Source organism: Pteropus vampyrus, unplaced genomic scaffold (genome assembly GCF_000151845.1).
Source record: "Pteropus vampyrus isolate Shadow unplaced genomic scaffold, Pvam_2.0 Scaffold71, whole genome shotgun sequence".
NCBI lineage: Eukaryota > Metazoa > Chordata > Mammalia > Chiroptera > Pteropodidae > Pteropus > Pteropus vampyrus.
Window position 1 is genome coordinate 5,082,016 of NW_011888852.1, and position 27,624 is coordinate 5,109,639.

Genomic DNA, 27,624 nt, shown 5'->3' on the forward strand with positions numbered 1-27,624 from the left:
ACGCACGAGTACTTAGAATATGATAAAGATGACATTTCAAGTCAGTGGGAAAAAGATGCTGTGGGGCATCTTGGTAGCCATTTGGAAACCAAATCAAAGCAGACCTGAGCCTCATACTGATGAGGATACAGTCTAGATACATCAAATATTTAAGTGTAAAACAGAAATAAAAATTTTAAATCTCAAGGAAGGCAAAAGCACACAACTCAAAAGAATAGATCAATTTAACAATAAAATTTTTTTAAAAAATTGTTGTGTGAAAGAACCAAAATACAACATTAAAAATTAAAAGACAAACTGGGGGAAAATCTTGGTAATGTATATTACCAAGACAAAAGGCTAACTTCCAAAATGCATAATGTGCTCCTATAAATTATTACGAAAATTATTTGATAACTCAGTTGGAAAAGAGGCAAAGGCTATGACCAGAGAGTTCACAAAAGAGGAAATGAAATAGCTCTTAACTTAAGTGAAAAGATCCTCAAATCACACTTACACCAAGAGCAATGCAAATAAAACCTATCAGTTCTTATTATACTGTGCCTACATACACTATATGTAAAGGAATTTGAAAACTATTAACAAAATCACAAATATACATAAAATTTGATGTAGCATTTCCACAACTAGTGATTCTTTCTATAAATAAATCTGCTTATGTGTAAACTGACATTCGTGCAAGGTTAATCATTTCAGTATTGTTTATCCATCCAAAGGGACTAGCTAAGAAGCTGTGAAAGAATGAGGAAGTGCTCTGAGGTATACAAATGGCTCAATCTCCAAGATAAATTGGTAAATGGAAACAACAAAATAGCGTATGGTGCATTACAATTTGCACGCTTAAATAAATAATATACACATCTTCCAGATGGATATACAAGAAATAGATAAAACTGGTAATTTCTGGAAGTAACTGGTTGACTGAGAAATGAAGGGTAGAGCTAGTTTCACTGTATGTATATCTTCTTATACCATTTGAATTTGGAACCATTCACTAAAATAAATACAATTTAAAAGTGCTCACTATAAAAAAATTGGCAAGCATTTAAATTTACATATACAATAAAACTTTATTATGAAAACTCATGCATAATCTCACAACCTAAAAGCAGCCACTGCTAACATTTTGTTAATTTTCTTGTGGTTTTTTTTCCTCTGTATTTATGAAACCACAGCTGAAATATACTCATATATATCATGCTCTTTTTCATTTACAATAACCTAAAAATTTCTTGTATTCAAGTTCGGTTTTTTTAAATATTTTATTGTGGGTATTTCCAAATACACACAAAGTAGAGAGGATAAGAAAATGAAGCTCTATGTACCCACAACCTGGCTTCAACACTTATCAACACATGGCCAACGCCGATCTTGCTATCTCTAAAGCCCCTCACTACCACCTCACCCAAATTAGGATCACACCAAAACAAATCTAAGCATCAAATATTATAAATTAATATGTATGTCAATCACAATACCCTTACCATACTGAAAACATTAATAATTCCTTAACACCATTAAATATATATTTAGTTTTCATATTTCCCAATTATCTCATAAATAGTTTCAGTTTGTTCAAATCAAGAGCCAAATAAAACTCATTTGAACTGGTTGGCATTTCTTTTATCCATGAGTTCCCCTTATGTCTTTTAAATTTTTTTCTTTTTTACTGATTGAATCTCTCTCATGACATTTAACATGTTCCTTTGTTCTATGTATTTCCTGTAAACTGGTTGTTAGAGTTAGAGGCTTGATAAGATTTAGGTTTCCTGAGAATTTGTCATAGGAGTATTGCATGTCTGTCTTTCTTTGTCTTCATTGTAAGGACAATATATTTCACCATATATACCAGCCACATTTTCACTGTTTGCCTATGTGGTGACCATTTCTAATTTCATGTTATTATTAAAAATGCCTAAAAGAACATTTTGAATATAAAACTCTTAACTGCATTTTGGTTTTCTTTCTTTGGAAAGAGTCGTGAAGTAGAATAATCAATTAAAAATGAATGTTTTTAATGTATATGGACCAAATTATTATTTAAAAGGCTCCTGGGTATGACTGACTATTTCATCAAATTTTGCCAGGTCTAATTATTCTCATTTTAAATTTGCTAATTTGTCAAGGGGAAAATATCTCTATGTGTTCTCTTTTTTTTTTTTTTTTTTTTAAATAAAAAGGTAAAATCTGGGGAATTTTTATTACCCATCTATATTTTCTTTAGAACTTACCTGTTATATACTTTACTTACTATATAATAGCAAGAATAATTTCTTTCCTTCTTTTCCTGGCAGAGGTATTTTGAGAAGGGAAAGAATGGTTTTCTTAAAGAAGAACCACATTAAAAGTTCAAGATGGTATATAGCAAGTAAGGAGCAGTAACATTACTAGCAACAGATTAAAAAGGACATCCTTTCACCTTTCAGAGACTGAGTAAATATCATTTAATTAAACTAAAAACAAATCAGAACCAAAAGCTTTCATTTAAAATCTTTTTTTTTTTTTTTTTTTACCATAAGTCTCTAAAAGCTTTTAAGAGAGTTTTGTATACCTGAAGTTCTGACGTAAGAACAGAATCTTTGATATTGATCTCAACATTGGGTAGAATTCATCTAAATAGCTTTTAGAACAGTTAGCTACTGTTCAGCAATCTAAGATATTCTTGTTCTAAAAACTGTCCATATTAGAAAATATATGTATACATGGAGTCTCTTTCTTTTAAGTCTCTTTAAGAGTATCACTGGATTTCTTATGGTATTAAAAAAATAAATATTTTTAGTTACTATGACAACTGGCTAAGTGGTAAAAGTAGTACTTACTGTACTGTATTCTAGAAAGAAATGCTTAACCAGAATCTCTTTTTCCTAGTACTTCTTTAGTTAACTCTTTTCTCTCAATTCAGAGACAAGGAACAGCCTTGAAGAACTAGATAAGTCCAATTTGCATTAACAATCATAAACAGTAACATTAGAATTAACTCTGAAAATCAAGCACAAAAACTGAAGTTAATAATTTCGAGGTAATGGTTACTGAGTGCTGAACACATGCTAAACACTAGACAAACATTTAAAAATTTCATCATTACCTCAGGATTATGAATTTAGGCTCACTGTCCTTATGTCAGACGAGGAAAGTGAAGTAGATGGATTAAATTGCTCAAGTTCACATCAAATTTGAACCTAGGTCTATTTTAAAATTTGCTTTTTTCATTTAATTATGTGTAATAGTCATCTCACTTAATATGGTTAACATGTTTCCTATAGTTTTTCTTAATGTAATTTTACTCCATATCCCTTTCACATGTTACCTTTAATCATTTGTGGTATTAAAAACCTAAAAACTAAGGTTATTGGAACTATGTCTAAATGGGAATTTAAGATCCAAGTCATAGCCTGAGGAATTACTCTAAGGTTATGGTGTACAGACTTCTTGTCATCTATTTTGCCTGTTCAGGAATTTTTTATTCTATTTTGGATAGTTAAGACACTAAACAAATAATCATTATATATTTTGCTTAGAAAAATTACTATAAAATCAAGCATGTTTTTATTAAAAGAATAACGACTGGCTAGGAAATTGAAAAGCTTAGAGAAAAACTTTGCACGAGACAATAGAAATAATATGTTTTGAACTAAATGAAAATCCCTATTTTATTCGTCATACAAAACTCTACTTAAATTATGTATATTTAGTTTAAAACTTTAAAAGAACAATTATCTTCAAAAGGAATTACAGATGACTTTTCTAAGTTTATCACATAAAAATAATCAGACCAGAATCTGCGACCTGACTACTCTGAGAGGAAATACAAGTAAGAAGTAGTAGCAAACTTCTTTTTGTTCAATTAAAATCAGCCAAGAAGAAAGAAAATATTAGAATCCATTGACGAACATATAGGAGAGCCTGTCAAATCAATACTGTAAAAGACACTTAAGTTAACTACTGCCATCTAGTGGCTCAGCTAGGTAGCCACTATGGGACTTGACCACTTTGAATTCCATGTTCCTGTTTCATTATTTTTACAACTATTCTAGTCAATACTGTTATTGTGGAAATATATGCAAGGCATGCTTATGGAATTTGTGGCTTAAATGAAGTGAGAAGGAAACAGCAACTGCATTAAAGACAGAATAAGAAACTTGAGAAACTGAAATTGAACATGCTGACATCTAACGGGGATAAAGAGCCACACTTCCATTCCTAAATAAAACAAAGCAAAGAAACACAGAAACGAAAACAACTATACCAGTGTAAGGATGGGGAGACAAGTTTCAATGGCAATGGACGTGAAAAAGAGTTGGCCAATGAAGTAATAATGTCATGTGGTAACCAGATTCACACCAACTGAAGCATCTGCAGTGGAAAATGACCAGGATAATAAGAAAAAAACATACACTATTTAAAAACTGGAAGCATTATTAACAGCCTAAAATAGAGAAGACAAATGAAAAACAGCTTTTACTCTCTGAAGAGCTGTCACAAAAAGGAGTAGACTGTTTTGTGTGGCTACAAAAACAAACAAACAAAAAACAAAACAAACTAAAGGTGTTGATTAAAAGGAAAGAGATTTGCATTTAATGTAAAGAGAAACCTGGGCTGCCTGGGCATCACTGGAGCTACACAAGCATAGATTCAAAGTCTACTTCTTAGTTATGAAAAGTTTCTGATATTAAATGACTGAATTAAACCAAGGATGTGCAAACTACATCCTATGGCTCAAATCTGTCCTGCTCCTTATTTTTGTAAATAAAGTTTTACTGGAACAAAGGCATAGCCATTCAGTTATGTGTTGTCTGTGACTCCTTTTTGTGCTACAACCAGAGTTGAACAACTGCAACAAAGACTTATGGCTTTAAAAGCTGAAAACATTTACTAAATGGACTTTTATGGGAAAAGTCTGCCAAAAGTCTAGATTACATAATCAAAAAGATTCCTTCTAATTCCTCTAGGCATATTAGCTTCAGATTGTAAGTTTTCTGAAAGCAATGACTGACTTTATTAGCTCTGTCAGAATCATAAGTAGACGGGGTCCCACTTCAAAAGTAATTGTCAAAGACTTCGGTTTTGGAACTAAACTACCTATCATTTATCTGCCTCCTTTTTGCCTTCTCCAAAAAGTGTCATATGATGCATATTGACAAAAATTCTTAATAAACTGAGTTCAAATGAATTCAAATTGTGTTGTTGTACTCTTAATTAAGCATACCTTGAGGTAGACCAAAGTTATGAATTAACAGCTTAATCCTAATCATATGCTTTAGTCCTTTAAAACTCAACAGTTTATAGTAACAATGCAGTAAACTGAATTATGATAAGGAAAAAAGGTGGTATCAGAACGCCTTTCCTTTTCAGAGTAGTATAAAAGGAACTGAATTCATAAGACAACTTTTTTCCTGTTTATTGTTTGGTTTAGCCTTATTGATTTAGCCCCCTAACTTTGGCTAAACCATTTGACTTTTCTTTGCCCTATTACAGAATGACATAAAATCAAGTGCTAATAATTTGACCCCCTGGTCCTCCTCTCTCTTATGGTTCCCCAAGCTAGAGGGATAATGCAGGAAAAACGTTTATCTAGTCTTGTGGGTACTCTGGGGTAAACAAAGAAATCACACCCAACGTCTTCATTAGTTGAATTTTTCCTTTAGCTTATCACGATTACCAAGAGGTGGAAAAAGAAATACTTTTTTTAGTAAGAGTGAACATGTAAAATATCCAATAATAATTTCATATCATATGGCACAAGATAGCAATGTCCAACAGAACTTGCTGTGATGATGAAAATGTTCTATATTTGTGTGAGCCAATAAAGTAGCTACTAAGCCAGATGTATTTGAAATGTGGCCAGTGAGACTGAGGAACTAAATTGTACTTAACTTTAATTAATTTAAATGTAAATAGCCACATGTGACCAGTAGTTACTGTTTTGAATAGCCCTGGTAAAAGGGATAGCACTGGTATGGGATATAAAAAAGAATTGTATTAGTTAAGTCATTTAGTAACTTTAAAGAAAAACTGCTGGGAAGAAAGGGGGAGTGGGTGACGGTGGAGGGAGAAACAGAATACTTCACAAACCATGAAATTAAATAAATAGATAATTATGTCTAGAGAGAAGGATATAAGGTGAGTTTTTGTAATTATTAATTTTGTTTTGGGGGTTTTGCTTTAATGGGTTTTATACGTGTTTTATTTTTTTATTGTTTAGTTTTTGCTATAACGAATAGGGGTATTTTAACCAATATTTAATAATAATAATAGCTAAATTAGGTCTATTTCATTCATGGATAGTTGTACTGGCCTGATGTTAATTTGGCCTCAATTTGTTTTCTTAGTTCTGCAATTTTTCTTTTAAAATCATTTTTTATTGTTTTGTCACCTCAACTTCACGTTTGTGTTGCTGAATTATTGTTTTTAAATGTTATTTCTTTAGCAAAAATGCTTATTTATTTTATCCTTTTTCTTAGATTACATTTCAGATAGGGTTTATTTTTTATTTTTGAATAAAACCTTAATTCTTTTTTGTAGTAATGTGTTGGCATAGCTGCCGAGATTAACATGGCTAGCTCTCATACAGTATAGGTGAATTCTCCTTGACATACTCCTACTTTTTTTTCCCCTTTGACCTAGAGTTTCAAGGTCCATGTATTGTTCTGGAGCAGGGTAGGGAGGTGTAAACACCCGTAGAACTCTATGTAGTTTTGTAGGTTACTTGGGTTCATTGCTGCTGTGAGATTTGTGTCCTGTGCAAGGGTCAAGGGTGTACTCCACTGAGGAATGAATCACATGGGCCTATGATCCAAACTTAGCTTGAAGCCCTGAAAACAACAAGGTCTAGCAATTTGTCTTGCTTCTGCTGAAATCCTGTGACGTTGCGTGATGGTAGGCAGGTGTATTGTTTGATGTTGTCCAAAGGAGCTTAGTCATTCTCAGTCTGATTCTTTCCAGATTGGGAGTATTTGGTAAAGAGCTCAGAATTTGGTAAATTCATCTTCTTTTTCTAAATGGCTTTTAAAAGGTGGGAATGACACCAGGATTTTCTTTCTTCGCCCTCCACTTTTTTAAAAAAAACCATGAATGTTGATACTGGCTTTATTTGTAATTGCCAAATGATAGAAACAGCCCAAATGTCCTTCGACAATTGAATAATTAAACAAGCTGTGGTATGCCCATACAATGGAATACTATTTAGCAGTTAAAAGAATCAAATTATTGATATCAATATCAATATCAGTAATATCAATGAATCTCAAGTGCATTATGCTGAGTCAAAGTCAAACTTTACGTTTTGAAGCTATGGCATGAAGTTATACATAATCTTTCTTGAGTAGTTGCTACTCGTTTGTTTGTTTCATCAAAAAACAAGATGCTGTGATGCAGTTTCATTTCACATAAAGATGTGAGTCTCAGTCTATGCTTCTAAATAAGCTTTAGCTGCATATGGATGATAAAATATAAGTTAAGCAATTAAAAATCGAGAGATGCCCAGATTCCATAAGTACTGTCAAGTAAACCTCAGAAAATCAGTGAATGTTTATAATAAAATGATTAGCTCTTCTGTATACAAAAATTTCACATCCCCAAACCCCTTAGTTTTTAAATTTTTAAATAAGCTCTATTTTCATTTTACTTTAGAACCTCTGTATTCTTGACTGAATACCATTTCTATTATTCTCTATACTCACAGGCCAAGGCTGTAGATCATTCAGTCCTTTTTCTAATTTCTCAATATCGCAAAACTTTGTGGCTCCATCAGCATCTGCCATGAGGATATTTTCTCCTCGAGAACTGAATACGCCCTGCATTTAAAAATTACAATTAAAAGAAAGTTGCCTTAAAATAAGGTTAAATTCAATAACATATCAGTCTGTTCTGCTTTACTTAAAATATCTAAGAGTGAAATATTTGGTATAAAATGGCAGAAGAAGGCCAAAGTTCACTGAAAACAAATTACATTAATAAGATCGTCTTAAATGTAGCTAATGCCTAGTTCACAATTTTAAAAACTTTGGGGGGGTCATACTACTAATATCTTAGAAAATATCAAGATAAGAAAACAGATTTAGGCAAATTAAAAAAGTAAAATACCTGTCATTCACAGTACATACGCAGTACACACACGCATATGTGTAGCATGCACATATCACGGCGCTTAAATGGCACCAAGGCCACTTAGGACAGCACATGAAGAGTGTATTTATGAATAAGTGGCACAAATACATATAAATTTGCTGTGAAATGCATCATGATAGATGATTTTGTGTTCTTTATTTGAAATCTAAAGTATTTTAAATTAACTGCTGAATAAAGAAATATGGGCTGTCACTAAAATCTGGGAAGTATGGATATATCCAAATACTATTTTATGTTATTTGAGGCATCTGATACTTAGCAAAATTACACCACTCAAATTTGAACTGATTGGTCTTTTGGGCAAAATATGGCTCTATGAGTGTATATTTCAAATAGAAATAAACTACATATCAACTCTTAATTTTCATGACTCATTTAAGTGAATTCATGGTTTCTTAAGTGTAAACATTTATGGTTTCATTAGGTGAAATATAGCTTTGATATCACTTGAGTGTGAATATAGATAAGATATATACAAATGTATATACCTTAGAAATTTGATCATTTATTCTACGGTATAGGTCCACTAATTAGTAGCTGTGATGTTTATCATACCCATTAGAATGATTTAAAAAATGAAATAAAAATTTTATATTTAACACCTGAACACCATACATGAAGTTTTAGAAAAGCGAAAACATTACAAGGTACAAAATCTGTCACTAGGGTCTGAAATGAAAAAAAGAAAAAAAGGATATGTGACACGTGATAAAGGTAAAATAGAGATTATTATTTAACATTAATGAAAAACTGCCCTTGGCCCTCCAAATTGTTTAAATAGCCTCATCTATTTTTTAAAAGAGGGGTTCTTTAATGCCTGCCACTTCCCCATTCTACCATCAATCATCGATGACCTTCATTTTACTGCCATTCAGTCATACCTCATCCCCTCTGACCGAAGGATATTTCTTCCTCCTCATGTGCCTCATTTCCCCAAGGTTTGGTTCCTGGCCCTTTTTTATTCCCTCTTCCTTGCCAACTTAATGGCTTCAACTATCATCTGATGTATGTGGATGACTCACTCACCTCCTTTCTCCAAGGCGATTCTGGATACCACTATCTTGTACCTCGAATTTAATATGGCTCCAACTCAACTCAACATACTGTCTGCTAAACCGGCTCCTCCTCCAGTGTTACACAAGGCCATTGATAACTAATTCCTCTCCCTCATCACCTGATCCAATTTTGTCTCATTCTAAATACCTCTTAAATTTATCTTTTTTCTGTGTGTCACTATTATAATCCAAATAATATTCATTATATCTTGCCTAAACTACTATACTGGCTGGTGTTGCTCTGACCATGATTAAGGTCCAAAAGTCCCTAGCCTAAAGTTCATCATCTGAATCCACCTACCCTCTGGCCTTATCCATAAAGTCAAGTCACTAGTACCACTCAGAGTTCCTTTACTGTGGCTTTGGTCACATCCCTTCTCTGCAAGTTCCCTGTCCCAGCTTTTGCCTGGATAATTGCTAATCCTCCTTGAAGACTTCATTCGGAATTTACCTCCCGTGGGAAACCTTTGCTGCAATTCCCAGGCAGGAGGTGGTGCCAACTTACACTTCTGCTTACACTTCTATTATAGCATTTATAACAATAGTTAACTGTTACATCTTCAAGGATGAGATAGGTCTCTTTCATCTCCGTATCTCTAATGAAGTACCTAACATATAGCAGAAACTCCAACATTGGCTGAATAATAAGCGAATGAATGTATTTAAAGCTCACGAGTCTACGGCCATGCCACCCTGAACGAGCCCGATTCCGTCTGATTTCAGAAGCTAAGCAGGGTTGGGCCTGGTTAGTACTTAGATAGGAGACCACCCAGGAAGACCAGGTGCTGTAGGCATTAAAAATAATAATAATAATAAAAATAAAAATAAAGCTCACGATGATATTGCATCAATCCTATTTTTTTCTCTTTCTTACTCTGCGATCTAGTCAGAGCAAATTCACTGTTTCTAATACAAGAGTTCCTACTTCTGTCCTTCCTTGCTTTGCTGACCAGCATGCTCTTCTCTCAGCCCTTTCTCCATACAATATGAGAGAGGGAAAGAACGTGGAGTTCAGGGTTAAACTGACCTAATCCAAATCTTGACTTAATATCTATGTGACCTTGAGTAAGTTATGCTACCTATTAATGCCTCAATTGCCTCATCTAGATAATCAAAATAATAGGACCTAACTCATGAGACAACATGAGGAGGATTAAATGAGATAATTATGTTGAAGTGATTAATTTACTGTCCAGCTGAAAGTAACCAGTAAACATGTGGCAGGCAGCATTCACCATCAGTGGAGGCCTGGCCTCAGCAATGCCATCTTTGTGAAGTCTGCTATTTTTCTCATGTGCCTGAGACTACGAGTTGCCTATCCCAATACCTATTCTTTCCTTCTTTGTCACTAATAGAACCCTGATTTAGTCAGGAATAAATATGTTAGAACATTTTTTAACCTCCCTTGGAAACAGGAGTGCTCTGTGACACTGTTATGGCCAGTGAGATTTCAGTAAGTCAAGTCACTGGGTGGAGCTTCTGAGAAAACTCCTTAAAAAGGGGCGAACCAGCTGGCATGCCTCTTCTGCCCTCTGCCCTTCTTCTTGTCTTCTTGTGGATGTGCTAGTTGGTTCTCCAGGAGTCACCTTGTGTACATGAAGAAAAGGGAGTGAAAAGGTAGGAGCTGGGTTTCTGATGATACCATGGAGTTGCTGAACAAGTCCTGGATTGTCTATATCATTAGACTTCTTTTATGGGGCAGGGGGTGCAAAATAAATATATAAAACTCTAAGTCATTTAGGGTATGATTTGGATTTTCTTTCATATATCTTGACTTTTGGTCTTTTTGTTAGTGTATCTTGATTCCTACCTAATATGCCTCAACTGAAAGTAACTGCTTCTTTCTTGGAATTTCTATAGCCCTTCGCCTAAGTATAATCACCTTTTCTATTAGACTGTAAATTTCAACAGGATAGACCCACATCAGATTGTTCTTAGTTTGTGCTATAATACTCAGCATAGTGCCTTCATATAGGTAAAATTTAATACACAAATGCATTTGGTAAATTGAAAAAAAAAAAAAGCACATAATTTTATCCAGTGACTCTATCAAAGACACACAGAGGTAACCAGTAACATTTTAAACTTTGATTAAGATACATGTATTTCTCCAAATCACCTAGTATGTTATAGATATTGCATGATATTTTCAGATTTGATATTTTCAAATATTTACATACGTATAAAGTTATTATTAAAAGTAATTTTCCACTAACTTGAAATACTTATATTCAACTATACAACTATAGAATACACACGTACTATAGTCTGCAAAAGAGGTTGTTCAAAATCTCTCTATATTTTAGATAAAAATGTTGAAACTATGTATTACCATCTTAACAGCTCCGCCTTTCCCACGATTCTTCACCAGCGTTATCACTCGTACTTTGTCACTTCCATATTTCTGGCAATATTTAAAAGCTACCTGTCAAATTACACAAAAGTGAGAGAAAATTAACTTGAATTCCAAGACAGTAATATAAACTGGGTTTCTCATTCTGGCTTAAACACTACTTGCTATTCCAGTTTCCGTCTTCCTGTGACTTGATCATACCCACTGTGCATTTTGGTGGCCCAGAGGAGTTGCTGATTTCCTGGTGCCAATAACTGACACTAACCTACTAGGCTGAAGTCAGAATTCACTTTTCTACAGCGGAACCAGCAGAAGAGGCAGAGGCCGGCCCCCATTCTTTCGACTCCTCTGCCTAAGCTACTGAGCTGCCAGAAAAAAATAAAATCTGTTTGCTAACTGACTAGTACACACTTGTGACCGGGGCCTCTGATACTGCTTAACAACTTGTTTACTTGTTGGCAACAGATCTTATTCCCGAGAGGCTGTTTGCATCCTGGACCATTTCCCTCAAATCTCACTTGAATTCCTTTCTCAGCAGATGTCCGCATTGTGGCCTGTCCTCTCCTGAATCTTCAATCTCTTCAACTCTACTGGCTCCATGGCCTCAAAAGTATTCAAGACTCCAGCATACCAAAATATTTCTTTGGGCTTTACTATAAGCTTAAACGATTGCCATTATTCTTTGATTTATAATCAAAGTCATGAAATAGTGACCTATATTGCTATCTGCATCTCTTCATCACTTATTCAGTCTTCTTCAAGCCACTGTAGCATGGCTCACACCCTCTCCTTTTCCAGATCGCCTTGCTTCTCCCCAGTGGCACCCTGTCCTCTTGGCACTCACTTCCAAAGTCAGTTGTGAAGTTATTCTCAGGTGTTTGCCCTCTTGTCCAGCCAGTTTAAGATGCAGATCAAACATGTGTCTTTTTCCTAGCTTCCATGCCCACCCTCACCTTCCTCCAGGAAAAAGGAAAGTACAATTCTAATATGTTCTCCTGAGGCATTTTCCCATTTAATTGTTATATCATCACATAATGTAACTATAGACCTTCCTCACTAGGCAGTGAGCTTCTTAAAGGCAAAAATTTCTATTTCTAGTGCCTGACATATAGTTTAGAATTGATTAATTGTAATAAACAAAGGCAGCCACAGTCTCCTGCACATACTCCTACTACAGCACTATCAGCTGTCCACTCAACAAACACCTCCTTCCTCCTTGCTATTATGGCTCCATTCTTGCACAGCGACAGTGTGTACAGCCCTAGGAGATTAATCCTGATCGGTAGAAATCCTCTTTGCCAAGTACTTTCCCAGCTCCCCTTGAAGAAGGCATGGGTGGTCACATCACCAAGTTCTGGCTCATGAGGTCTGCTAGAGGGTAAGGCTTCTGGCAAAGATTATTCATTCTCAGTAGAAAAAGGAAAGAACACACTCAAAGATAATTCTCAATATCCTAGCTGTTTCTTACTGCTTCAGGACACGTGATACTTGGAGCTGTGGCAGTTTTGCGATGGGGAAGCGTGTGAGAACTAAAAAGCTTCTTTTCCTCAGCTGGGCTAATGCTGCTTCTGTAATCTCAGCAGCAAGTACCCAAAGCTGATTCTCTATGTCCCTCCCTCCATATGCTAATAAATTGCCGGAACAGTTTGTGTTCACATTTTTCATGTCATAGTCACTATTCAAAGTGCAGCACTCTTCCTAAAACAGATCCCACAATACTTTCTGGCCTCAGTGCCTTTATTTACACATTTTTTTTCCAATCTGAATATACTACCCTCCATGTTCTTAGTCATATCTGTAAAGGTTTAGTTCAAAAGTCACGTCTCTTTCTCTCAAATTCTTTACAGCATTTTATTTTCAGCCCCACTTTTCACCTGCATTACAGAATTTGTAGACATGTTGCAGGACTGCCCTGGATGCTTCTTACACAAAGGAGCAAGCTCATGTACTTGTATGGTTCGTTCGGTGTCTAGCACTTCAAGCGTAGTTAGTATTTAACAAAAACCATTAATGATGAATAACCAAGTAAATAGATGTTTCCCCATGAATTTATTTATTTAAAGTCCATTATATTGCTATTTAACAAGAATATTAATAGCACCTTAAACAAATCTTTTACTATAGAAATATAAATATAAAAAAAAAATACATGAAGCATCCTTAAAATTAAAACGTTTAGATGTTTGGAGAATAATTTATCTGGATCACTGGTAAGATTTAATAGATGTACTACTGCAAGAAGCAGTGCACCTGGACCCAGCAGCCACAGGTCTCATCATGAAGGGATGAGAGGGCGCCGTTACCTCCTGTGGGTAAATCTAGAAGGGGATAGGCTGAAGGACGTACCTGCTACCCCGTGGCGGTATGAAGGCATCTTCCTACCTGCATTATGAACTGTCATGCTAGGTGTAGCATAAAGCACAGAATCATGCTTTAGGGAAAAAGGAACGATAAACTGACAGAAAAGGAGGGTTTCCCAGTGGCCAAGGCGAACTGTTGTTGTCTGTGTTCTCTCGTGACCTGGTGACATTCAAAGCCTCCCCGGTCGTACGGGACAGTGGAACAGCAGCTATGTTTTCCAGCTTTCCATAAATGAACCCTTTCTGCCTCTTTTACTACCCTCACTATAGCAATGGAGAGTATTTAGCAAAGCTTTAGGGTTCTCTGATGAGTGGAAATAAGATTTCACATTTGCTAAATTATTCTCTAGTTTCTACATACAGGCAATTCTAAAATCAAGTTTACTTACCTTCGAAGTCTGGTCTTTGCTGCCATCATCAACTACTATCACCTCATAAGTGAATGTAGGGTCTTGTTTCTGCAAGAAGCAAAAATAAAACACCACGGTTTGGCATAACTGTCACGAAGAATTCTAACAAAAAGGAATTTAAAAAATAATTGTTTTAGTGTTGATGTATATAAATATAAAGAAGTGCACACAAACCACATGAAATAGAAAGGTCAAGAACAAACAGGAGGAGACCTTGAGTAGGAGTCGAGGGCAGATAGCAGCTGAACCTGTGAGCACCCCACTCTCTCCTCGCCTACCCTGCACCACATCCGGGAAGGCGCCAGCCAGGTTCCTGTGGTGCTGAGCACTGAGAGGCTGCCAGGTGTGTGAGAAGAAAGCCTGCAAGGTCTGAGGTCAGAGAGTATGGATTCCAACCTGGATACACCAACCACATCGTAGCATTACGAGCTTGGGCAAGTCAACATTTTTGGTCTGTTTTTTCACTAAAAAAACAAAAAATCCTGGTCTATGTGGCTGGTATGAAGATTACATGTAATAGAAGAGGTAGATGCCTTATATTTAATAAGGGCTTAATACTTTCCCTCTTTAAATTCAATTTTTGAGTAAGATGAACCCCCCTCTTTTGATGAATCTATAAAATCAAAGTAAATCAAAACAAGGAATTTTCTTAAAATAGAACCAGCCTCAAATTTTACTTGTTTTCTCACTCTTCATAGAGATTCCAACAGCAGCTAATGCTTCAAGAGAGGGGCACATATTACCTTTCTTCTCTTTATGCAGGGAAAGAAGAGGAAAATAAATGAAGGGGCACTCTTCAGAATAATAAAGATACAAAATAATTTCACCCTAATTATAAGTCTTCAAATAACATCTCTCTTAAAAAGTCATGAGAGTAAAAACAGCATCGTGCTGTCATACAAAGTCTGCAAATACTCTATCACTCAATTTTAGGTATAGCATTAGGCAAGAGAAAATAAAAAATGGGTAGAAGGGTATGTAAGAGAAATTTCAGCTTTTCAGTATGCTCTGAGGCCACCTACCTGCCTCTGGATGTAGCATGCTACATTCTGGGCTTGCCTGGCAGCAAGCTGAGCATGGGAAGGTCCAGTGACCACGACAGCCCAAGCATAGCTGACACTGTTCCTCACAGTGGATCTAGCCTGCGGTCCACTAGTCAGTGACCTGGTCTAGTTTTAATTGGTGACGTCATAGTGAAAAAAAAAAACATGATACCTGTCTCTCTTCTAGATAGCCCAGAGCTTCATCCATCATTACAGGCACTAAAAGGAAAAGAAAATATACTAAAAATTGCTTTTGAAAATGGTTTATCAAACCCTAGCACACTCAGTTTACATATGGAAAAAATCTGGATATCTAAGAAGTCCCTCTGGGACTTTTCCCCACTGGCCATTCCCATCTGGAACCTCTGTCTTCTGTTCACACCTTGCTCATTACTTGTCCAGAACACTTCGGTCTCAGTACCTCATGATGCTGCTTACAGCCTCGCAGCTAATGTTCATTTCTCCGCTTCTGAACTGCAACCGCCGACTACGTACTTACCACAGCCCACATCTACTAATACTCTGGCAAAGACAGTACAATCCAATACTTTAAGTTTCCTTCTCTTCCCAAATTACTCTTTGCCAAAAAGTCAAATAGGGCTTACAGCGCTTTTCTTCATTGTATGAAGGCACAACAACAGAAAGCTGTTTGGTGGGTGAGTCCCTTATGCTTGGGAGGGTCTCCTTCTGGCCTCTGGCATTTAAGAAGAACTTCTCTTCTTCATGTTGATGAAGGACTGGCAATTCCATAGCAGTTATAAATGCAACAAAGGAAACCTAAAAGCAGATGTTAAAAAGAAATTATGTGAGGTTGGCCGTTTTTACATTTGTTATGTTAGAATGCTACATCATTTACGCAATTTTTTTTTCATTTGGCAGAATATTTATTCTCAGTTTTTAGTCCATTAGCAATGGTCTGGAAGTGACTCCAAAATTCAAACCAGTCTTAAGAACAATGATTGTCTTTTTCTCCATCACTAATGCCTTAAGAGGCTCTTTGTCTCTTCCCACTTGTCATTCCCCAGGCCTCTGTCATCCCAGATCTAAGAGTGAATAGGTTACAGAAGGACAACCCGCTCTTAGATGTGCTGAACCCCCAACCCCTGGTGCACAGTGAGATCCCATCCCTGCTTGGAGCATTTATGCGACAGAGGACAAGTTCATATAGCAGGCGGAACGTGTGGGATGAGAGCAGACCTTCCCATCCAGGACCAGATTGACCCAGGGTATGAAGAGAAGACTCCCCCAATCCTTATAGTGGAGACCGGTAATGCTTAAGAATATATTCTTGGTACTCATCTCAGATTTGAACTCAAAACACAATATTTTCTGCAGTAAAGTATCAAACTTGTAAGCTGTAGGCACCATGCACTACTAATATTATACAGCTCCCTTCCATATACGTAGCTTTGGAAATAACTATTCTTCGAAACACTTTCTACTGGCACACCTTCTGCTTTCAAAACAATCAATCTACAAATTTTTGGAATGTTACTCATTTGTAACAACCATTTTTAATGTTCCATTGGGTAAATACTGAAATTGTACATGCTTCTGACTGGCGAGCACGGAGGCAATATCCAGACTAGTGAGTCAGGGTTCCTGCTCTGCATCCTCTGTGTCCAGACTGTGGTTTCTAAACCCCACATCCCACTAAAAGCGACCAGTGCTCCAAGGAAGAATGGCTAATTCAGGTCTAGGGCAGGAAATGGACGATGGTGGAACAGCACATCAATGACAAAGAGGGCCAAGCCAGAAGGACACAGTAGCCAACGTGAGGGGCTCCCAATGGCTTATGATGGCACGATTTGAGCATCAAATTACTGCAATCCATTAAAACACATACAAAGTGTTTTAAATCATGGATTCATGATACTAAAAATTTAAAAATTGGTCACCTTTGTAAGATGCCAGGGAATTAGCTCATTATTTTGAAAATTTGCTTTTTATTTTACCTTTTAGATATGAAAGGTATTTTAGGTTAACTGGATAGCTAATAGCTAAGGATTACATTCTTTTCCATTATAAGCTTCTTGGCAATACATGAAGAAGGAATGATACAATTAGAATATTCCACTTTGCAACTCCCAGTGAAATGGATTTAGGTATTGATGATCAATGACTGCTAAAACCATTAGGTGAATGACAAACTTTATAACAGGTGCCTTATACCAACAATTCCTGAACCCGTGGATCCATCTTAATACCAGAGAAATCACACATTATATGCAGGCTGATGTGATAAGAAAAAGTATTCAGCATCGTTCACACACTTTTATTGATTAAAAAACTCAAATATGCATTTCAAGTCTCTAGATGTAACTACTACTACTCTACAGGAAATTCAAGAGGCAGAGTAAGATGTTAAAAGGCACAAAGGGAGTGCAATCAGTAAAATACAGATTGTGAGAAAGTCTACAAGACAAATGACCACTTATTAAAGATAAAGGAAAAAGGGATGAGAAATTGTTATAGATGAAGACTTGAGACATATCAATGAAGTGCTAAGTGTGTGTGAATGGGACTGGAACTGACTACACTAGACATACATGAGGCACTGGGAAGTTGAGGTATTTAAAACTACGGAATAATGGTTAACTTTCAAAATAAAAATCTGCAACAACTCTATTGCCATTATATTTTAATGGGGGGGGAGGGGAGGTTCTCTTTAGAGGTAAATACTGAGGCTTTACAGATAAAATGTTATGTCTTGGATTTGCTTCAAAATAATCCAAAAAAGGAACTGGGGTGTGGATACATATGTATAATAAGATTAGTTTTTTGGTAATGATTTCCTGCTCCAGCATTTAAAAAAATGAAGTTCCACGAGTGTGTTCCACGACTGTGTATATGAGCTCACCGTCTCTCCAACCTGTTTCCTCACCAAATTAAACTAATAATTACAACATTTATGTGAGTATTGTTTTAAAGATCAAAAGTGATAATTCTGTTAAACTCTGAGTATAACACCCAACATACTCTCAGTACTCGATAAATGGTAGCTCTTATCATCACTTCAAGCCAGTGGGATCACAAACACTTCCAGTGCGAACTCCTAAGGTACACAAGCAAATCTATGCGGCAAATTCAACACAAGGCAGATTCAATCTAGGATTCTGCCAAACTCTGCCCTGCCAAAAACCTGACTTGTTCAACAACCTGAAAACAACAACAACAACAAAATCTCTATATATTACTAAGGGAAAGAGAAGACTCTATCACCCAGACACAAATCAGCAAAGAAATCAGGATACAATGCTTTTTTTAAAAATCTAAACTGTTTCTAAGCTGAGTTTACAAATTTTCTGGCAATGGCAGAGTGGCCTTCCTGGTTGCTAAGCTGAATGTCAAGGAAGCCTAAACATTTCTATTTACTAATCAGAGGACAGACAGGCTCATTCCAAATTACATGAGAGAAAGTTCACTTGGCCGACTTTCTACTACTCATGGATCAGCAAGTGTTTACAATGTTTGTTTCTAGAATAATGGCAAAGAAAATCCGAGTCTGAATTCTATTATACCGCCTCATTTAAAGGCAGCAAATTTAGGGGGACATAACGACCCTCAGATATATGGTAACACCAAGCTTTGCCTATCTTGGTCTTCCTGTGTCTCTAGTGGGTCTTCTCGATCCACCGATTTATTCCAATCTGTAATAGATGATGGCTCCTGTCGGTGCTCTGTCGCCGCTATTTGCTTAACCACATCTGTAAAGGGGAGTCTTGAGAGTACACTCACCTTCTGGGAGCTCAAGACTTCCCCAGCGGGGCCAGAACTGCAGAGGCTGCAGACCCGGGAGGAAGTCTTGGAGAGGTCGGGATGGGCAGAGGGTCCAGGGACAAGGCGGCGAGTTAAGACTGGATGGCCACGTCCCAGAGTGGATAAAGGTACAAGGCTCTTGGTATGTAGGGAGATAAAACTCCAAAATAAAAATCAACAGCGGAAGAATGGGGGTTCGAAATTGCAGGAGAGGAATTCTGGGGCCAAGGGGTGGGGTCAGTATGATGAAAAGGGACACGTCCAAGAACCCGCAGCGCGGAAGATAGCACGCCAGGGGCCTTGTCTCCAGGACAGCAGTGAGCCCAGGCCCGCGGCGGTCCCCAACCCCTCTTCTCACCAGGATGAGGGCTGCGGCCGCCAGCGCCGCGCCGAGCACCGCGCCGAGCACCACCAGCTGCAGCGGGAGCGAAACCATTCTCCATACCCCGGCCGCCCCGCCGCCGCCCTATCCAGCACCTACACACACGCGGAAGCCGGCCGCGCACCCACGGCTCCTGCCCAGCAGCCCGCGGAGAGGCCCCGCCCCGCCCCGCGGGCGCCCGCCGCCCACAGCGCCCTCGCGCGGCCAGGCGAAGAACACGCAGTTCTTGGGTGCCCGGCGCTTAGTCCGTGCGGAGGGAGGTGCACTGTCGCAAAGTAGTTGCCAGAATAAGCAAGTTAAAATACAAGATGTCCACTTAATTGGAATTTCAGATAAACAACTAATAGTTTTTTAAAAGCCTTATTAAAATAGAATTCACATGCCATACAACCCACCCATTTAAAAGTTTCTGGTATAATACATAATTTTTTTTAACTGATTTTTTTTTTTTTTGCTATTTTAACCGACCACTTTAAGTGTACAGTACAGTGGCATTAATTACACTCACAATTTTCTGCAACCATCACCACTATTTCTAAAACTTTCCTTGCTCCCACTAGCCTCATAACAATTTGGTGCATACTCAAGTACTAAAAATTTACTTCAAAACTGACATTAAATTTAATTGGATGTCTTGAATTTTATCTGGCCACCCTACCCGGGAAGGAGGTGGAAGCCTTGAGTCTTGACACAACCAACAACACAAGTCGCCCCTCTAGAGCCCGCTCGGGGACCACCAACGTGTAACCTGGTGCGGATAATAAACGCACAGAAAATTTATGTGATCACCGGTGCTGAAGCAGGGAGCCCTTTACCTGGGAGAAGGAAAACCCTGAGCTAGGGTAAGACAGTGACGGGAAAAGGATGCAGAAACATTAGAATAACGCTTCACACTCAATATTGGACCATTTGCTATAAGGTCGATTTTTCTCTTAAAGTCTTGAACTATTTCTAAAGAGAGAAGCTTATCGCTTCTATAACAGCAGATTCGTCAAAACGCATAGAACGCAAGGAATCCCAGACGGGCGTATGGCTAGAACGTGTGCCCTCCAGCGGGGGAAGAGCGCTGGCGCCCGCGGCGAAAGTGTGGAGGCTGGGCCGGCGCGCGGCCCGAAGGCGCGATGTCGCTGCGGCGCAGGCGCGGCGTCGCTCCGGCGCAGGCGCCCAGGCGGAAAGATGGCGGCCGGGTTCAAGTGAGTGTTGTTGGTTGGAGAGAGTTTGTACCCTGGCGGATAGCGGCTTCCTTTAACCCTTAGCAGGGATTTTTCTCATCTGGAGGTGGTCATGGTGAGAGGAAAGGGGCGTAGGTTTCCTCTCATCGGTGAGACGGGTAGAAGGGACTGTGCGTACTGTACCTGCCGCGAGCGCTTGTGGCTTGGTGTGTAGTGGACGTGCAGCTCCAGGAGACACAATTGTAGTCTTTTAAAAAGTGCTGTATCAGAATCACATGCCACTCTATTCGCCCTCTCCTGTAATTGATTTCTAAAAGGAAAGATTGCGCCATGTTAAGATTCTACCTAAGCCTTTGTGTGTGTGTGAATGCGCGCGCGCGCCACTCTGGCAAAGCCTATAGATTTTCGTTGTCAAGTTTCTAAATGGGTAAATAAGATTCCAAAGGAAATCAATTACATTTAAAGTTTCTATTGGTATAAACTCTCGAGTTCATGATATAATGATGTACATATACTTGTTTTAAAATTAATTTTGTTAAACAAGATCTATTGGGGAGTCCAGTTGTAACTCGTGGAATTTCAAAGTACCTGAGCCTACACTTTCGACAACTATTAAGTAAAAACAAAAATATACTGTGGTTGTTAAAAGTCACAGGTACTAATATTATAATGGTTTATTACCTAGTCATAATTAAAGAATATGCTAAATAAAATAAAAATGTAACTTCCTAAGAATCTGCTTCAGAGCGAGAGTGACTTTGAAACACCTGGATTAATATTTTAAAGATGCCCAGGGCTTTGGGCTCCAATCCTGTAATTGTTAAAGGTAGAGTTAATGACAGCAGTTGAGCGATTGCTACAAGGGTATCTACTTTTTATGATTAAGTTATACGTCAACAGTAAGTATCAGAATTTATGAGAGAAACTTACACATTCAGGAGATTTATGCTGCATCACTACACTTTAAAAATATGCCAGTGTCTGGATTTATGTTAAGATTCATTAGCTTACCTTGGATATATTTTTAACACGTTTCAGAACTGTGGAACCTCTGGAGTATTACAGGAGATTTTTGGTGAGTAAAGGTGGTTATATACATGTTATGCCTTTTGATAACAATATCATATGCTTCTTTTAGACAATTTTCATATATACAGGTATCAAATTGTATCATTGTACACCTGAAACTGTTATGTCAATTATAACTCAAAATTTCAAGTAATTTCAGTTAACAAGGTTTAATATATTTTACCTAGTTGTGTGTAAAATATACATGTAGTTATCCACTTTCACGTATATTTACTTAGAAAGAGAACTGCCGTCCTGATGGAAGAGAACTTGGTGAATTCAGAACCACAACTGTCAACATAGGTGAGGATATTTTGAGTTCTAAAATAGAATGTTGAAGTTGCTTCAGTTTTGAAAACAGAATTTTTTTTTTAATATTAGTAAAGAATTTTTATTTGTAAATTCAGTAGTCTCTCAATTGAATTGTTCTTCATTTAAAGTTTTAAAGTTTAAAGCATTTTCCCCCTTCCTTCTAAATCTCCAAGACATGGCTTTTTTTATGTCTTACACTTATTAAACTTTGTTGCAAACATGGAATTTTCTAGTTTTATCTGTATGGCATTCCCAAATTTTATTCTTTGAGCTACTTAAACAGTATTTCAGCCAGATTCTACTATGTGTAAGGGACTCCAATAATTTTGTTATGAGATTTTTACCTGTACAGTAGTCCTGTAACTGAATGAATAATGACTGACTCAAATTCAAGGAAAGGTGAATAATTTTTAAAATAATAGTTTTAAGTAGTTATACCACTTTAAAAAGACTTGAGCTATGGACATGGTTCTATAGTGTGACTGTTAGCACATCTGCTTTACATGCAAAAGGTCTTGGGCTCACGCCCCAGTGGAGCCATGGTCCATGGTCTATGGACATTCTACCCTGAACAAGCCTAATGTCTGATCTCGTGAAGTAAAGCAAGGTCAGGCCTGGTTAGTACTTGAATGGGAGACCACCTAGGAAGACCAGATGCTGTAAGCATAAATAATAATTAAAAAAAAAAAAAGACAAGCCAGGAATACATTTTCATAAGCAGCTGAGATATGTAACAAGATATAATATATAGAAAATGAAAACTTTCTATGGACTTTATTTTGCTTAAATATCTTTTCAGGTTCAATTAGTACTGCAGATGGTTCTGCTTTAGTGAAGCTGGGAAATACAACAGTTATTTGTGGAATTAAAGCAGTAAGTTTAATATATTCTTAATGAGTTTTGAGTTACCAAATTAGCTTCATATACTATTAGATTATAATATATACTTGTAATTCTACTGTTTTGGCAGTCAGATCTTTATTAGATAATACGACCCAAGTTTAATGACTCGATTATAATTTATGAACATGTGCTGAATGTACTGAAATCAATTTTTTAAATCCTCACCACCTTTTTAAAGAATTGTTGTCATTTGACAAATTAAGAGATTTTTGGTGACATCCTTTTATCCACTGATGGCATTTACTCTGTGTTAATGTATAGAAAATGGAAACTGTTCAAAAGTAAAGGTTGTGGGAATGATACCATGTACTGAGTACCTGTGTTCCAGGCAACTTATGTTAGGTGTTTTAAAGAATTATCTAGTTTAATCCTCAGAACAATCACTTGAGGTATAATTTCACTGTCTCCTGTTTTACATGAGGTTTGGTAACTTGTTCAGGAACATAAGGCTCACAAATAGAACTTAAGACTCTGACTCTAGAGCCTGTTTTGACTACTCTGACTTACTGCACGCAAGTTGAGATTCTTTAGTAAATTTGGGTGGTATCTAACAAGATTTGAGCATTTAACTGCCAGGTTTCATGTTAGAACAGCATTATCTCATTTCATTCTCATTAACAGCCTCTAAAAGTAAGCCCATTAACTTCTCATTTTACAGATGAGTGAATTGAATGGTAAGAGGTTAAGTAACTTACATAGTGTGAGTCTGACATTTGAGCCCCCTGATTCCACAGCCTTTGCTCAGTTCCTAAATCTGGCTGTGTCTATATCACTTTGGGGTTTAAATTCAATTTTCGGTTACTGACTGAATGGAAATAAGGGTGGAGCAGAAATCCAGTGTATTTAAACAAGCCCCAGGTAATTTTGATGAGTAGCACAGCAGTATAGGGGACTATGCTGTTATTGCCTTGTTACCCTGCAGAGCTAATGTGAGGACTGGTGCCAATGTCCAGAGTCCCCGACACGACTTCCAAGCATAGATAATATGGTAGTTAACTAGATAATAAGGTCTTTGGTAGAGCCTTTCATAACTGACTACTAAGGTGTCTTTACAATTTTTTAGTAGCTTCTTTCATAGGAAACATTTGTTTGCTTCGATAGGAATTTGCAGCACCACCAACAGATGCCCCTGATAAAGGATATGTTGGTAAGCTAAATGGTTTTGTAATTTTAATATAAATACTTTAACACATTTAATGCCAATATTGTACTTTAGTCCTACTAGTTGATTTTAAGAAATTAAGAATCAGAAATATATACAGGAATGAAGCAGACATTCTTGAAGTTTTCTGTGTATAATAGCATAATAGCGAAGTAGAGAATTCTGTAAAATTTTCAAACTTGTTTGATCAATTTTTGCTTATACATGTCAACAACCAAGAAAATAGAATCTTAGGGCTGTAATTGCAAACTTTTCTGTTTCCATAAAGATTCAATTAGACCATTTTTTCTTGACTTGGATCACCTGTTCCCTATAGTAGAAACCAACATTTTAAAAATGCAGAACTGAGTATGATAGGGGGGCTATCTTGTTATAGGTTGAGGTATTTTGGGAAAAAAAAAAATCTAGAAAAGTTGTGAAGAATTAGGCCTTAAATAAATGCTTTTTGTTCTTTTTGGTATTATTTATGCGGGTGAAAAGTTGAAAAAGTAAAATTTTATTTTATCTAAGCCTAAAAGTCTTATAAAGACCAAAAATAATATAATTGATGTTACAATTTTTTCCACTTGGAAAAGCCTGTCTGTGGCTACATTTGCCTTTCAGTAGATCAATTTAATAACACTTCCATAAACCAGAAGTGAAGTTGATTTTACAGCTGCAGAGTGTTTCTTTCAGTTCCTAATGTAGATCTACCACCTCTGTGTTCATCGAGATTTCGGTCTGGACCTCCTGGAGAAGAGGCCCAAGTGGCTAGCCAGTTCATTGCAGATGTCATTGAAAAGTAAGATAGTTGTCATTTTAAACTATGACTGTCATTCATTTTCGGATAGTTTTGACCTTTCATTTACTGTGCTCTTTGTCATTAAATCAAGTTCACAGATAATTCAGAAAGAAGACTTATGCATTTCTCCAGGAAAGGTAAGAGGAATAAAGCTATATATGAATTTTTATTAGTTATAAAGTGTTTCTCGTGGTTAGAAGTGAACAAGGAAATTAAAATAAACCAGAGGCCTTAAATATGGATGTGTTGTTTTTAGATGGAATTCAGTAAAAATGTCTTATCCTGTAACTATGTAGTTCATAAAAAACCACCAATTTTAACTAATTGCCTTCTACAGCAAACATTCATTTTTTATTCTATCTTATAGCAGTTATTGATACCTGATCACCTAATGTGTTTAGCTGAATGAATATATACACTGTAAATTTCCAAGTCTGTTTGGAAACTTAGAACTAAGTTGACTAGAAGAACCTGCAGGCTTTTCTCATTTGATTATATATTGATTCGCATGCTAAAACACTTCACATATTAAGGTTTCCTTGGGAAGGTACATTTTGATTTTCATTTGGGACTTTCAGAAGTATTCTCATCTGCTAACTTGGCAATAGGAATGGAAATGTATGTCACTTGTTAGCTTGGTAATCAAAGGCCAGCTTTTATCAAACCTGTCCACTCTTTTGGTTTTTTACTTCATAAAGGTAAAAGGGATTTTTTGTTTTTGGTTAAGTTTTTGAGCCTTGAAGGTTATCTTGCTTGTCTACGGGTTCTGTGGTAAGTGGTAAGTTGATACAAATATTATGTTCTACTCACCAGGTTTATTTTACAGTAACTTTGTGTAAACTTTATTTTAGCTTGCTTGGGTACTCTACTGTGATCTCATTTGCCTCGACTATGATGGAAATATTTTGGATGCCTGTACGTTTGCTTTGTTAGCAGCTTTAAAAAATGGTAAGCAACCTTAATAAAAGGCAATATTCCTATTAATGTGTCAGAATGTTGTCTGTTTTGTTAAACTTTCAAATTTAGCTATCATTCTAGCGTTTCTAAATTAAAGAATAACATTTATATATACTATATTTACCTTGTTTTAAGATAAATTTTTAAAAAGAATACTTCTGGACAACTTAAACATTAGGTAAAAGTAAATTAAGGAAGCATAGAAAGCCACATCTGTTACTTAAACTGGAGACTTACTTAGCATATTTACTTTTTATAGTACAGTTGCCTGAAGTTACTATAAATGAAGAAACTGCTTTAGCAGAAGTTAATTTAAAGAAGAAAAGTTGTTTGAACATTAGAACTCATCCAGTTGCAACTTCCTTTGCGGTGTTTGATGAGTAAGTTAATCACGTGTATTTTAAAAATTGCATATTTACTATCCTAAAATAAAATTTAATAGATAACTTACACTTAAAAACTTTTTAAATAGCACTCTGCTCATAGTTGACCCTACTGCAGAGGAGGAACATCTGGCGACTGGAACTCTAACAGTGGTGATGGATGAGGAAAGCAAGCTATGTTGTCTTCACAAACCAGGCATGTTACTTCTGTTTCGGTCCTAAATATGTAGATGAAAATTCATTGTGAACTTCTTTATATTACGATAGCAAAGGCCAATGGAACATGGGATGTTTTACTGTTTACCTAATGCAAGTTTAGAGGATAGTTTTTTTGTTATCTCAAATTCCTTGCTTTTTTATACTGTTTACCAGAGGTTCTTAAACTTATGTCATGCATTAGAATCACTTGGAGGTCTTGTTAAAACATAACTTGCAAACCTTGAGACCATGCCTTTGGTTTACATTACTGAATTTTGTTTGACATGATGTTGATCGTTATAAGTAAAATAACAGGTATTAAGTGTTGGCACAATAATTTTTCAGGTGGAAGTGGGCTAACTGGAGGTAAACTTCAGGACTGCATGAGCCGAGCAGTTACAAGACACAAAGAAGTAAAAAAACTGATGGATGAAGTAATTAAGAGTATGACACCCAAATAAACAACCAGCACATTTTCAAAACATTTGTAAAAACTGTATTTGTTAACGCTGTGCACAAACCTTTTACACTAAATAAATATCAAACTACATTCTTCTGAAAGATGTTTCATACTAGTATTTCTTAGGCCACTTCTATGTTATGTACAGTGAAAGAAACCATTCTGAAAAAGCAGTACCTTAAGCAAACCAACCCTAATGGTTCATTAAACCATTTCCCTGTTTTCAAAAATCAGAGGGTTGTGCTTCTGTATACTTTGTACATCTAGCAATGTCAAATACTGACACATTTTAAAAAAAACAAAAATGAAGTATAAACTCAACCTTTTGATTCGATGCTCATGTTTAAAAAAAAAAAAATGCAAGACTCAGAATTTTGGAGTGGTTGGCGTGCCTCTCTTCATTTTACTTTTTGACTGGCTGCCTGTATGCCGATGACGATGTAGCTGAGCTGTTTGTGCTGCTGCTGCTGCCATAGCCATTTGATGCTGCAAGAATCGCAACTGCTGCAAAACGGAAGGAACAAAAAAGTCAAGTTATGTTAAATGTAGGCTGATGTGAAAAGGTGCTTTTCCTGAGAGATGAAAACAAAACTGAAAGGGAGAAAGCACCAAGATAACAAAAAGGGACTATACCACATTCAGACAATGCACAATCAAACAGCACCAGTGGCACAGAAGCCTGCTGAGGGCTTTAAAAATGATTCTTGGTAAACTTCAAAAGTATTTCTGTTACTTTGCC

The 27,624-nt window shown here is 36.6% G+C and overlaps 3 protein-coding genes and 1 pseudogene across 8 annotated transcripts in view; 2 read left to right on the forward strand and 2 right to left on the reverse strand.

Annotated features, from left to right (window-relative positions):
* The window catches only part of ALG5 (ALG5, dolichyl-phosphate beta-glucosyltransferase), a 41,978-nt gene extending 21,007 nt beyond the window's left edge, over positions 1-20,971 (reverse strand). For 2 of the 6 annotated variants that reach the window (XR_895973.2, XM_023531599.1), the window contains exons 1-7: positions 19,466-19,636; positions 19,087-19,245; positions 15,954-16,125; positions 15,521-15,567; positions 14,285-14,353; positions 11,515-11,607; positions 7,680-7,793 (exon numbers count right to left, since the gene is read on the reverse strand). Coding sequence is in view for 5 of the 6 variants with exons in the window: in XM_023531599.1 (XP_023387367.1) it covers positions 7,680-7,793; positions 11,515-11,607; positions 14,285-14,353; positions 15,521-15,567; positions 15,954-16,125; positions 19,087-19,245; positions 19,466-19,543 (732 nt within the window). In the remaining variant the exon portion in view is untranslated. Of the gene's footprint in view, positions 1-7,679; positions 7,794-11,514; positions 11,608-14,284; positions 14,354-15,520; positions 15,568-15,953; positions 16,126-19,086; positions 19,246-19,465; positions 19,637-20,304; positions 20,428-20,844 lie in introns of those variants that run through there. The other 4 variants (XM_011361835.2, XM_023531601.1, XM_023531600.1 and 1 more) reach the window with 4 other exon arrangements.
* On the forward strand, positions 9,858-9,976 carry LOC111741002 (annotated as a pseudogene).
* Positions 20,563-26,986, forward strand: EXOSC8 (exosome component 8). The gene is made up of 11 exons (XM_011361838.2): positions 20,563-20,682; positions 21,700-21,736; positions 21,969-22,032; positions 22,841-22,914; positions 24,046-24,091; positions 24,782-24,887; positions 24,979-25,024; positions 25,739-25,835; positions 26,104-26,224; positions 26,317-26,423; positions 26,771-26,986. Exons 1-11 carry the CDS (start codon positions 20,666-20,668, stop codon positions 26,884-26,886), a joined length of 831 nt encoding a protein of 276 aa, XP_011360140.1. The 5' UTR covers positions 20,563-20,665; the 3' UTR covers positions 26,887-26,986.
* Positions 26,899-27,624, reverse strand: part of SUPT20H (SPT20 homolog, SAGA complex component) — a 36,661-nt gene continuing 35,935 nt past the window's right edge. Inside the window, exon 25 of the mRNA XM_011361840.2 lies at positions 26,899-27,389. Within this exon, the coding sequence (XP_011360142.1) occupies positions 27,289-27,389 (101 nt within the window). The 3' untranslated portion in view covers positions 26,899-27,288. The remainder of the gene's footprint in view (positions 27,390-27,624) is intronic.